This window comes from Balaenoptera acutorostrata, chromosome 6, assembly GCF_949987535.1.
Source record: "Balaenoptera acutorostrata chromosome 6, mBalAcu1.1, whole genome shotgun sequence".
NCBI lineage: Eukaryota > Metazoa > Chordata > Mammalia > Artiodactyla > Balaenopteridae > Balaenoptera > Balaenoptera acutorostrata.
This window is the reverse complement of record NC_080069.1, coordinates 10,135,908-10,149,995: the sequence shown is the minus strand read 5'-3', so window position 1 is coordinate 10,149,995 and position 14,088 is coordinate 10,135,908. Positions and strand designations below refer to the sequence as shown.

The 14,088-nt window shown below is 34.6% G+C and overlaps 1 protein-coding gene across 9 annotated transcripts in view; it reads left to right on the top strand.

Moving 5' to 3' along the window:
- Nucleotides 1-14,088, top strand: part of HMBOX1 (homeobox containing 1) — a 180,209-nt gene that overhangs the window by 82,955 nt on the left and 83,166 nt on the right. For all 9 annotated transcript variants that reach the window (XM_007192712.3, XM_057547847.1, XM_007192711.3 and 6 more), the window contains exon 3: nucleotides 6,596-7,072. In XM_007192712.3, the coding sequence (XP_007192774.1) occupies nucleotides 6,596-7,072 (477 nt within the window). The remainder of the gene's footprint in view (nucleotides 1-6,595; nucleotides 7,073-14,088) is intronic.

Below are 14,088 nucleotides of genomic sequence, written 5' to 3'. Positions count from 1 at the left end.
GAATGAATTTTCAAATCTATCAACTTTCTCTTTTACCATTTCTGTTTCAAGTTTGAAGTCTAACATTAATTTTCAATTGAACATAAAATTACATATAATTTTAAACTGCTTAATAGCCTAGAAATTTGTGAGACAGATGGCTGGTATTAAATACCTTGTGACAAGCAGAATATTGGAAGAATGCTACCTTAATGCTGCCTTCTGTTTGCAAACTACTAAGCACCTTAGCCATTTTCTTTACCTACTGGGGATAATAATGTAGTTAAGTCTATTAGCTAATGTAGCTGGTAGACTTTTCTTTGGAGTCTGGCAAAAAATACAAATTGGATGGTAGTATTATGTAGAGATTTTTTTTTTGTGCTATGACATGAGCTGTAACCACTAGTTCATATTAAATAGGCCTCTGAATAAAAGTATTCTGGGAATTTCAGGTATTAGAGAAGATAAAGTATTTATTAGCTCATTAAGTTCATCTTTAGAGTCTAGTGCAGAGTGCCTTTAGCATAAGCATTTTCTAAAATTTGGTGCAATCTGTATTTCAATTAAATTCCTTCTGTTTTGGTTGACAGTTCTATAATCCAGTAAGTAGACATTAAGATAGATTTTCCTTGTTATTTAGGTTTTTCGTTAAACTTTTTTCTTCTCTCATTGGCTTTATCATATATCGAAAAGTCTCTGGAATAGGCCAGGTGGTGTGAACTGTAGCCTGAGTTGCTGCTAAGTAGCTGTGTCCTTGGGAAAGGGAAGGCACTGTGTTTGCTTTGGGCCTGAGTTTCCCTTTTTTAAAAAATACAATTTATTTGTTAATGGCTATTTTCTATAACCATCAGAATGTAAGCATCATGAGGCCAGGAATTTTTGCCTAATTTGTTCCTTGTTGCATCCTCTCTGCCTTGTACATGGTCTGACACATAGGGGTCACTCAATCAATGTTAGTTGAATGATTTTTGTCTAAATGGTCTCCTGTTCTCTGATTGCACACCTAATTTATATCTCCCTCTATAAACTTGCATGTTTTTATCAACACTAGGGTTTTATTTTCCCAAATGTGTATAAGGTGGCTGTAATTTAAAAATCTCAACCTTAATTAGTGGTAATTTAAAAACAACTATTCAAGTGTGATTGTAAATTGAATATAATCTTATTTTTCTCAAAATCTTTTTATTATGAAAAGAACATTTTTATACTATTATCTGTAGTCATAGTCTCTCTTCTTTGCGTTAGTCAGTTCTGCCATTGGTTTGAATTATAGAATCATTTTACCATACTGTGAAGCTCAATCCCCAGCAAATCTTCATTTCTTACTTATTCTCACTCTGGTCATTTTCTTACTTTAAAACTGCGTCTCCTTTGATGGCAATAATAACTGAGAGAGTAGTGTGCCATAAATAGTAAGAAGGGCCTTAGCACATCTTTAGCTGGTTAACGTCATGACTGATGCAATAACGTGTGAAGTCATCATGGAATAAATACCATGTATGACAAACAAAACTACTATATGACTCGACCATATTTTGCCTAGTCATTCTAGATAAAAAGATAAAGACAGCAGTCAAGCTGAAGAAAATGCTGTGTTATCCAATAAGATCTTATTATCTTTTGATGATTTACAGGTAAGGTAGTTGTGTCATTTTTGCACAGATGATTTCAAGATTAATCATTTGTGAATGCCTTAACCTTCATGCTTATAGGATTTAGTTTAAGAAAGTGTGTTCTGGACCTCGGGCCTTATCCAAGAAGGGTTTACATATCCAAGTAGGGGTAAAATTTATTGTAAAATACATTTACTATTATGGTCTAATAGTATGGTCTTTTAGAATGTCAGTTTATGAACTGAGGCATAATTCCTGAATTTAATTGTTCTTTTATGCTTCAGACATTGTCTGTGTTATTACAGTGTCGAAATTCTTCTCACATCATTTTCAATTATTGTTGGCCTGAGTCTGCATTCAGATTAGTAATTTGAAGTGAAAGATGTTCCTTATCCTGTGAACAGTTCTTCTGCTACATAGGAAAATTAATTCAGTTCTTACATGTTATCTTTTTCTATTATAAAAGAATTGCTGGTATCATGGACTTAGATGACCTTTGTAGGTCATTTTTGCCATAATTTCATGATTATGTGCTTAAACTAGGTGAATTATAAGAAATAAAATTCGAAAATGACAGAATGCGTACCTTTGTTTATGTTAATGCCACTGGAATATTGTTCTCAATATCCAAGAAAGCTTCTAATCTTGGCATTTTCCTAGTAAAATATTGTACCTTCAGTGTCATATGCATGATTTGATCCTGCTCATTATGCCACTATCATTCTGCTCTATAGGAGTCATACATTTTATTCTAGCAATTGTAAATCTTTTTACTTTAGGTATATCTTTGTATTAGGGACCTCTCTTGGTGCAAGGCACAGACATCTAATTTAAACAAGGTGAAGCATAAATGGAAGTTTATGCTCTTACATAACAATATAGCAAGAAGAGCAGGGGTGGACTTCCGTGGTGGTCCAGTGGTTAAGACGCTGCGCTTCCACTGCAGGGGGCACACGGGTTCAATCCCTGGTGGGGAAGAAGAGCAGGGATGAAGTAGGGGCTTAGGAATGACTAGAACAAGGGATATGAACACTGTAGAACTTTCCCCTTTGCTCTGCATTTCTTAGTATGCCTGCTTTGTTTTCCTACAAACTAGCTTCTTCTGCATGGTGAGGAATATACCAGACTAACATCTTCCCACAGCTGAGCACAGTTACAGGGACTGTCCATCTTCCTTCTACTCTAACCTGAATATTTTGAGGAGAACAAGGCTTGGTTTCCTTGTGTGCCCACCCTGTTGGCCAGAAGGTAGGGTATTTTGAGTGACATCCCCAAGAACATGTGATTGGAGACAATGAGGCATTCTGTGCAGACAAAATAATAGGTGCCTTCTGTTATCTCCTTTTATGACTTTGGATTAAAAGTGTTTCCCATAGTCAAGGAATCTGAAATAACATAATATTGCATTGCTTCAGATACTGTGGAATCTTTAGTTCTGGTAGTTCTAATATAAGCTTTAGGATGGATACTTTTCAATTAACAGGTTAAATTCTTGTAATTTATTTTAGTTTTATGCTAATATATACAGAGTGCTGTTCCATACAGAGAGACGTTTGAAGAATTATATACAGAATACTATCTGCTCTGATATAAATGGGATAGGAAAATATCATAATTGATTTTTTTTGTCTGTATAATAAAACAGTCCTTGAAATCTTGTATCTAAACAAGGTCAGTTTATGACGAATTTTCAAAGTATGAAGACCTTCAAAGCATGAAGTTAGCAATGGACAACTCCATTTTCAAGAGAAAAGGATAATATATAGAAACCTGAATTTACCAAATCAGTAAGTTAAGAGGTAAATTATTTGGGTTACTAAAAGGATTTGGCAGCTACTTTTAAAAAGAACTTCCTAGGATTAAGAATTAATGTGTTAACTAAGCACTTGATAGAAAGGACCAAGGGCTGAGGGTTAAGATAGAAACTAAAGTGTCAAGTGTCTCTTATAAGCCATTAGGAAAATGTTGACACAGCTTTTTCAACAAATTTTGAGTGTAATATACCTACTGAAAAATGTACAGATCAGTAGTGTACAACTTGGTGAATGTTCATAGCTAATGTACCTATGTAATGTAACTAGCATAGAACAGAACATTACCAACACTGCATAGCATTTTAATAATAGAGCATTTGTGTTAAGCAAGGTGTACTATTCTTTTGACATCAGTCAGGAGGAAAAGTAAATGAGTTACTCTGGTTGAAAGTTTTTTTTTTTCTCTCTCTCTCCCAAGTAGCTGATGGTATGTTATGGGGGGGGGTGGGGGGGGGTGGTATATGAAGCGAACAAGAAAATTAGCAGAGTACAGTTGTAATTGCCAAAGATTTAGAATAGCTAATAATTGGCAACAGTCCAGGTGTCCAAAATAGAATGGTAAACAAAACTGTGGTATATTCCTACAATGAAGTACTATTCAGTAATAAAAAGGAACAAACTGCTGATACATACAACATCGTAGATGAATCTCAAAAACTTTATACTGAAAGAAGCCTTACACAAAAGAGTACATAGAAATTCCATTTAGATGAGGTTCTGGAACAGACAAAAGTAATCTGTCATGGGAAAAAAATCTGAGCAGTGATTGCCTCTGAGGGAAGAAGACAGGGACTGACCAGGAAGGGGCATGAGGGAACTTCCTGGGGTGATGGTAATATTCTGTAACTTCACAGGGATTTGAATTTCACAGGTGGATGTACTTCTCAGAACTCATAGATGGTAAACATAAATTTGCATATTTTATTTTATGTAAATTTCACTTCAAGAGATAAAATACCTGAACAAATACTGAGCTCTAATTGATGATATACATGTGGAAGTATTTAGGGGGAAGTGTACAGATGTCTGTAACTGATTTTGAAATGCATCAAAAGATGAGATGAATAGAGGGATAGATGCATAAGGAATGGATGGATATGTAGTAAAGCAAGTAAAATGTTAATGGTAAAATCTAGGTGGTTAGTGTATGGGCATTCACTGTAAATTTATTTCACCTTTTCTCTGTGTTTAAAATTTTACATTATAAAACCTTGGAGGAAAAAACTAGGCAATCAGGAAAGAATGTAATAATCATGAAAACAGGACTTTTATGATGAATAGCTTGTCACAAATGAATATTGGAAGAGGGCAAAAGAAAATGTTTATAGGTATAAGGCAGATACTGTGGCCCATGGGCACAAATGACCTGCAGCATATTATTTTAGGTCCACAAAATGTTTGTTTTTATTTTTAATGAGCCTGTCTCTAAAACTAGAACTGTTTCACATAAAAATTATAGAGCTCTGCCTGCTTATTTTAATTTAATTTTATTTATTTATTTTAAAATTTTATTTATTTATATTTGGCTGCGTTGGGCTCTCTCTAGTTGCTGCCAGCGGGGCTACTTTTCGTTGTGGTGCGCGGGCTCTAGGCACGCGGGCTTCAGTAATTGTGGCGTGTGGGCTCTAGAACGCAGGCTCAGTAGTTGTGGCGCGCGGGCTCAGTTGCTCCGCGGCATGTGGGATCTTCCTGGACCAGGGATCGAACCCGTGTCCCCTGCATTGGCAGGCGGATTCTCAACTGCTGCGCCACCAGGGAAGTCCCGCCTGCTTATTTTTAAAAGGGCTTAGAAAACAAAGCAATCATTGCAATAGAATAGAGACTCCAAAGGTAGATACAGATTTGTGTGGAAATTTTGTATGTGATAAAGGTGGCATTTCAGACCAGAGAAGAGATGTATTACTCAGTAAAGCATATTGGACAAATGAGCTATCCATTTGGGAAAAGATAAAGCTCAAATCCTTTCACACTCATTAGGTAAATATAAATTCTAGATGGAGGAAAGATCTTAAATATAAAAAACTGTTACTAGAACCCCTAGTCCATCAGTAGAGTGGTTTTATCTAAGTGGTTTAAATTGGAGATTTAAAAAAGGACAAAAGCCTGTGTCCCATATCATCTGATTCCAGTAAGTCCTGCCGTATATTGGAAAGCAGAATGATGCATGCTTTTGGAGTCAGTAAGGTTTAAATCTTTTCTATGTCTTAATCAGGCTTGTTTGCAAGACACAAAAAGCATTGTGAGCCTTAGTTTCCTCAACAATCAATCAATCAATATAAAACTTAAAAAGAAACTACAGAGGGTTGTCGTGAGGAACTGAGATTATATTACATGAAACTCTTGCCCAATGCCTGCCTAGAGTGCATGTTCAATAAATTTTTAGTATAGAGGGATAGAGAAACAGATCTCCAACAGCTTAGGGGAACTGGCCCAGAGTAGAAGTTTACCTGGAAAGGATGAGAAAATTCTTTGACATTTATTTCCATCAGCAGACACTTACTGAGAGCCTGCTGCATGCCATGCAACGTATTTGGCACTAGAACTATAAAAACAAAAATAGAAGAAATTCCCACTTAAAAAAACCTTAAGAAAGTCAGGTTTTATAAGAAAGGAATTCAAGTAGTGAGAATTTTTATGATATTTGACAACTCCCTTGAACTTAATATTGTTATTGACTCTGAGACATTTTCTGGTGTGCGACAGTATCTTGTGTTAGTTAAAAGAAGCATAATGTAGAAGCAATTTCCTAAGAAAAATGAATAGTTCAGTTTGGCCACAACCATGAAAGATCCATTTCTTGGGATACCTATTAAGAGAGAATACATTACAGAGATGAAATACTCATGAAATTGCAAAGTGGTGGGTGAAATGGTGCTTGATAAATTTTTTTATGTGCCTTTCTTACTTTTCCATTTAAATATTCTTGCTGGTTATTAGTATTTACTTGGGCTAAGCTTACCAAACTGTTTGTCTACAGTAAATGAAGTCACAGAGTTCCTAGGTCAGTTTTGCTGATAAAACAAAATATTACTGTTATTATAATATGATAATAATAATGTCTTAATCATTTTCAGTAAAGAAGTTGATATAGAAATATTTTATCTTCTTTGCATTCTCAATACATAATTATATATTCTTTGGTAGATATTGTAAATAAAGGAACTTACAAAAAATTTTTTTTTGTTTTAGTTTGCTGGAAACCATGTCTCACTATACAGATGAACCCAGATTTACCATAGAGCAGATAGATCTGCTTCAGCGCCTTCGACGTACTGGAATGACTAAACATGAAATTCTTCATGCCTTGGAAACTTTGGACCGTCTTGATCAAGAGCATAGTGACAAGTTTGGAAGAAGGTCCAGCTATGGAGGAAGTTCATATGGGAATACTACCAACAATGTTCCAGCATCTTCCTCTACAGCTACAGCTTCCACACAGACCCAGCATTCTGGAATGTCCCCATCACCTAGCAACAGTTATGATACCTCCCCACAGCCTTGTACTACCAATCAGAATGGGAGGGAGAATAACGAGCGATTATCCACATCCAATGGAAAGATGTCACCAACTCGCTACCATGCAAACAGCATGGGTCAGAGGTCATACAGTTTTGAAGCCTCAGAAGAGGACCTAGATGTAGATGATAAAGTAGAGGAATTAATGAGGTTAGTTCCTTTCTTATTCAGAGTCCTCCAAATGTTTATGTTCTTAAGACTGATTTTGAGTAATAAAGCTGTATTTCAGCTCTTTACCTATAAGAATTGTGATGCCCTGTCCCCCTTTAGTGATAAAGAAAAAAATTAAAATTTTTATGTTTTTAATTCAAAAACATTTAATTTTCTTCTCTACTTAAGTTCTTTCTCTTTGCTGCTTGATAAGTCTTTTCCATTCTCTCTGTTATCAAAGCAAAGGTTAGCCTTCTCTTTATGGCTCTAATCACTAACATCTGCATTTTCTGAATTTCTAACAAACATAATAATCCTTAAATCCATTGTAAGTACTTTTTCTGATAGGATGACTTTATCATGATATGTATACTCTTAATTTTTCCCTCCAACATGCCAATCAACAAAATAATTTTGAGCACCTATTTAAAAAGCAATGTTCTTAAGCAGAAAAATAGACATGGTTTCTACCCCTAAGAAGCTAAAGTTCTAATTTTAGCAATAGATGCCATACACACACACGCAAATTTAATGTTATCTATTACAAAATAAGTGTAAACACTTAAAAGTTTGAAACACTGAGAAAAGAAGTCCAGTTTCAACAGAGGTGATTAGGAAAGGCTTCACCCTGGACCTGGGACATTTTGAGGGCAGCACTGATGTGCTTTCCATTGTTGTGTTTCCAGGATCTAGAACTGTCCTTGGCACATGTTAAGGGCTTAATATGTCAAGTGAATGGATGAATTTGAGCTAAGCTTTAAAGGATAGCTTCTGTTTTGAAATATAGGAGCTTTATTTAAAGTTAAGGGAATGGTAACAGGTAGAAAAGGCAAGACATGATTAGTCTTATAAAAACTGCAGATTGGCTAGATATGGTAATAAGAATAGTATATTAAGAGGCACTACAGATTTGGGGAAGATTTGAATTCCATATATATAACTTATGTTTAACTTGGTGGAAATTAAAGGAGTTCTTTCAGGTCTGTAGGAAAGAGTTGATAAAAGCATTGTTTTCAGTAGATTATCACTACTGTAGTAGGGAGGAGAGCCTGCAGGTAGATTAGTTACAGTATATATAAAAGAAACTAGCAGGAATTTGTCAGAAATAAAATTATAACCTATAATTATGAGTTGTAGTTCTTCTGTAAGACTTTAGGACTTGAAGATAGTATAATGGTGAGTTAATACTGCCATATGGAAGATCTATCCTGTAGTACCACAAAGGTAAAATATCTTCTGAACAAACTGTCCTGAATTTATTTTTAGGGTGGAAATGCCATATAGGGAATTCTGGGCTAAATGGACTATTGTATCTATTGGATCAGCCAAAAAGTTCGTTTGGTTAATGAATATGTTGTTCAATAAAGTTTTTGGTGGAAATGAAAAATGTCTTTTATTTTCGCTTAACACCGAACGAACTTTTTGGCCAACCCAATAGATTTCGACGTAATTCCTGTAATGAATAGTTTCATAGAGCAGCTACAGGACCCTATTATTTAAGCTTTGTGAAACTGAAGCTTTATTTAAGCTGGCCAAAGTTTAGATGTTCCTTTTGAATTTAACATCTATATCACTGTCAAGATTAAGAGAGAGGACCATTTGGGCAAATAGAAGTTACTTTAGTAGTTAAAATGTAAGAAGGTTAGCTTTTAATTATGCTAAGTAGAGTGGGTATCAACAATAAAATTTGTTAGAATGCTAGCCTGTTTTTTGTTGTTGTTGCTGTCGTTAATCAGTTTTAATGAGCTTTAAAAATAATAGTTCCCAAATGTGTGTTAGCCTAACAAGAAATTTGGGAAAACTTTCTTTTTAACAAAAGTCTCTGGAAGACTGTCCAGAGTCTAAAACTTGACTATAACGATCTAAAAAATTGACTATTAACTCTAAGGTTATCATAATGTTGTAGTTCAACTGTGTCCTCAAAATAAACAGAAAACCTATTTAGCCAGGACTAGGGTTTGTAGTTAAATCCAGCAATTACACACATTCAAGTGTCATCATTAGATATATATGTGTTTATAATTGTTATCAATATTTAATTTACATACATCCTACCTTGTTGCATAGGTAGGATACTTTATGGCTTCTTTCTTAGAACTGCTCCTGTGATGTCCTCTACTCATCTAGTGGTCTCGTTGAACCTTCTGGCTCTGTGGTCCTCTGCCATTGCGCCCTCACCCACATCTGCACTCTTCCTTTGTGCCCACCTCTTGTTTTTCTCAAGTTTGCAAATAGTACCAATCCTTAGGTTTGAGGGAGAAGTTGATTACATGACTGGTTTCACTTTTAATCATTACAACCATGCTGTGTGTGAGGTAGAGCAGAGAAATTGAGATTCACAAAAATTAAGTAATTGACCCAACAAAACTTAAATATTAAGTGGCAGAGCTGAATTCTAACCCATGTCTTTATTACCAGTGTGTCTGTCGCTGGTATCTGTTGCCTCTGTAAATAAATTTTTCATGTGTGTAGATTTCAGTAAAATTTTAGGAATGGTGGTTAATGTAACTCAAGACAAAGTGTGAAAGCCATAATGGACTTATCTCCCACTCTTCCCCCACGTGATACTTGCCACATCAAATCGATCACTTAACTAGCCTAATGAGTTTTTATTTGGTAGAATGTTAGAGAAAGTTTTGAGTAGTGAATCTTTCTGAGTACCCTGTGCCCACATAGGGCTACACTGCCCTTTGCCTACTCAACACTGTGGTGATACAGTGGGTTGGATTTGGTGGTCTCTAGGTGGGGAGAATGGATACCTGAATGCCTTCCTGCCTCCTTTCCTACATGTGTCATATGTAATTCACCTCTTATATGCTTACATTCCCCAACCTCCAGAGCACTCAGCCGTAAGATAGAGCTTTCAAATTTCATAATCACTGGGTCCACGAACTTAACTCCTAATAATTTCAAGGTATACAAAGGAAGCTTTTTTTTTTTTTGTAAAACTTGATTAATTTGTAACTGTATACCTGATTAGCTTGTTAAAAATCAGAAAGAGAGTAACTGCTACTTTTTCCATTTTTGGATTAAAAAAAAAATGAAAGGGAAACTAGAATGTGAATTCTCAGCAAATTGTTGAATATAACATTTTAGGAAGGACTTCAAAGCCAGGAGCTAGAATAAAGACCGATTTTCCATGTTAATATTTTTTAAAAGCATCTGTTAATATATATGTTTATGTATAGGTGTATATGTACATCTGCTAATATAATAGTGTGTACCTATTAAAGTGTATCTGTCCTATTGTGTATATATAAAATAACAATTGAAATGAGGCTTAATCAGAATTAATAAACAATGTCATATAAAAGATATTATTCCTAACTACCCACATACTAAATTTCATGGGTGTTTAGTATGTTATCTAGGATCCTGATACTTTCTTCTGAGTTGGTTATCCATATGCCTAATAATAGCTTATTTACTTGTGTAGGTAGGGATTTATGTTCTATAAGACATAATAATCAGTTACCATGTTGTTCACACAGACAGAATAGCTTTTGTTTTAACATTATCTTTTAAAATTCTAAATTATGCTTTATCTCCATGAGTAGAAATTAAAGGGAGAAGGTTTTTATTCATATGTGAAAAAATTTGTGTGTAATTATATTTTCCCACCTGTGAAGTAGTCTGTCTTCGTAGGTATTGCTCCATCTCTGGAAGTCTTTGAGATAGATGTCTACTTTAAAGGGTCCTACAGAATGTGTAGTGTGTATCAACTAAGAGAATATGGAAGATCTTAAAGCATACCACTTTTAAACATTCAGTCTTTAATAGCCTTTGTTCCAGAAAAGGGAGTATTACCGTTTTGAGCTAGTATACATAACTCTCTTCCATTCTGTTTTGGGAAGCTTAAACATATTTGATATTAAGAATTTAGAGCTGTTTTATAAATTATCTAGATCAGGTTTTCCATTTTACAACCTTTTATCTTCAACTACATTTGTTCATTCATGGAACAAATTAAGCTCTATTATATGCAAACCCCATGATGAATAAGACACAGTCTTTGTGCTAAAGGACTTTGTAGGCTAGTAGGAGAGATAAGACCAGATCAGGAACAACTATAATACAGAATAGCATGTAGTATATTCACATGTGAGTAGTATAATCAAAATGGTAAAGTTAGTTATTGGAAGAAAAGATCTTTTTTAGCTCTGAGGATCAGGGAGAACTTCTCTGAATAGGTGGCAATTATTATTATTTTAAGATGTCTTTAAAAAGGGTAATTTCACGAAGAGGCATTACTGAGTGTGTGTAAGTGGTTAGATACAAATAGAGTGGTAGCTTATCTTAGAAATAAACTATAGAGTCAAAGAAAGATCAGCCTACACTTCACTTTTATTCCATAAGACTGGAGGATAGAAATCATGAGAAGTGTGAGATTTTATAAGATAAAGGAGGAAAAGTGGATTCATTCTCCTTAAAGATGTCAAATTTTAGATGAAGAGAGGAAGTAAGGAGTAGATGAGAGAGTTAGATTTGGAGTCAGTGAAGGAGTTTTCACACCAGGAAATTGGTGACTTCACAGGATACAGTGTGGACAACATTAGGAGAGGCAGGTCGTTAAAGAAGGTGGAATGAGTGAGGGGGAATATGTGAAAGTTTGAAGAACAAATTTAACCCAGTAGAATGGAAGTTTTTGAAATACATAAGAGAATTGGACACAGTGAAAGTTAAATGCTGTTACTATTTTGAAAATACCTAGTGTAACCAACCAAATGACACAACACTTGTATCTAAATTGACTTTATAGAAGTCTTTTCATGGTGCCTTAAAATACCCAATGCAGATGTTTACTTCAGTCTTACATACTTAGAGCAGATTGTTTATTCTTTTCCTGGGATTCTTTCCAGGGTATTATAAAATAATAGTCATTGTTTATGTAGTGCTTTTACAGTTTCAAAAAGTTTTACGTTGAAGAATTAAAAAAATTTTTATACTATATACACACACACATTTGATATTAAATTTTGTTTAAATTTAATTTCAGTGCTTGGAGAAAAATCTTAAAAGGCTTGTGGTGGGGGGTATTAATGTTCTCATTTTACCAGATGATGAAACCAGCTTTATTAAATGACTTGCCCAAGCACACTCTTATCTTTTAAGTTTTATGTTTTTCTTCAACTTGAAAAAGTTTCTCTCTGGTAAAGCAGTTGAGTAAAGCGGTTTTTTTGGTTTTTTTTAAAACTCATTGTGGGTGCTTAGAAACTTGCCAAGGATCTAAAAATATAGTCTCTGAGAGAGGGTAAGTGAACTGCTGCTGTCTTGCAGACTTTTTGGTGTTCCTTCTGTCTTGCTGCAGTCCTTGGTAATATCATACTGCAGGGCTGTGAATAATTCACAAACCGGATATGCCCTACTGGAATAATTGAGTGTTATCTCCTCTTTGTGACTTAGTCTGTAGGTGAAATTGATTTTAAATAAATCGATTTAAATTCCAGTTTAAATGAGTAATCAAGAAAATACCATTTAATCATTTTCCCCACAAAAGCACATTTTTATTTAACCTTAATAGATAGTCTCTTAAACTCAGTTTTCATTTTCCTAGAGGGACACTCTATACATTGAAATGCAATGCTTTATTTAAATTTTTTCAGGTTAATTTTGCATCTGTATCAGAAACCAAATGATTTGGTTGTTTTATTTACATAAGCCAATTGAAATAGATACTGCTGAAGTTTATCTCTTGCTCTACTGATTGTCGATGGATATTTGACAGCCGTATGGTAATGTAGACAGTTACTTTGTTTGACATTAAAATGTATTTCTTTGTGCCTTCTTCTTTCAGATACATAATTTTAAAATGAGAATGATACTTTTCAAAGAAATATTTCAAATATAAATAAGCATTGTAGAAGGAATCTAGGGAGTATCTAGATCAGTATGAGAAATTTCAAATATTGGATTAGGCAGTGGCCTCTTTATTTTCTTCCTTTGGGAATCTTTTTGATTAGGATTTCCAGCCAGTAGATGAGGAGTAGACTGGAGCTCCAGATTGGAAGCTGTCCCTACTGTCACTTCTCTGCTCTTTTCCAGAATTCCTGAAAGGGAGCATGGAATTCACCAACAGAGTGTACAGCTCCTCCTCAGCAAAGGACTGCAAATCTGCTCTGAGTGAATCACAGCTGATTCTTTGGGGATAGGATACTTTCTTTCCTTGTTCCAAATAATCTGTGGAGAGACTTGAGCTCCTATAAGGAGTCTGTGGATCATTCACAAAATGATTTGTGAAGATGTCATGATCCCTTTGTCTCAGATCAGGGGTTCACAAACTTTTTCTGTAAAGGGTTAGATGGAAAACATTTTAGACTTCGTGGCCAAGAGGCAAAATCGAGAATATAATATAGATACTCACGTACAAGAGAGAAAGCAAATGGTCACAAATTTTTATTTGCAAAATTCAATATAGAAGAATTAATAATCGAATACAATTTTTAAAATACAGGCCTACTAATGAGAAGAATGGAATTTTTTGGTGGGAAGAGGATAATATTTTGCTTACTTCATGTTCAAAGTTAGTATTCCCTGTCCTCAAATTGATTGCGAATGTTCATCTGTGAAAACTGTTCTTAGCTCATAGGTTGTATAAAAACAGGTGGGAGGCCAGATTTAGTCCATGGGCCATAGTTGCTGACCCCCTGTGTTAGACCATAAATTGCCACTCTTCTGTTACTTTTGAGCTTGAATGAAAATCCATTTATGTAATCCCTTTGAACATTCAAAGAGAAATTGGTCTTTAAGGCTTTAAGTATAATTTTTACTGAAGTATTCTGTTTGTTCTGGTGGAGAAACGGAAGTCTTGCCGTTCATTGTCATTCTAGTGAATGTCTAGTCTTTAGAGAATTTGTTGAATTTTTAAATAAGGTAAAAATTTATAAGGCATCTAGTGAAGGAAAAATTAGGTCTATAATATGTAATCCCAAGGACACAAAATATAGTGTAGTTTTAAGTATTAAGCATTCTGTATATTACATGTACTAGGAAATTAATGTCTTTTATATTAAAATTTT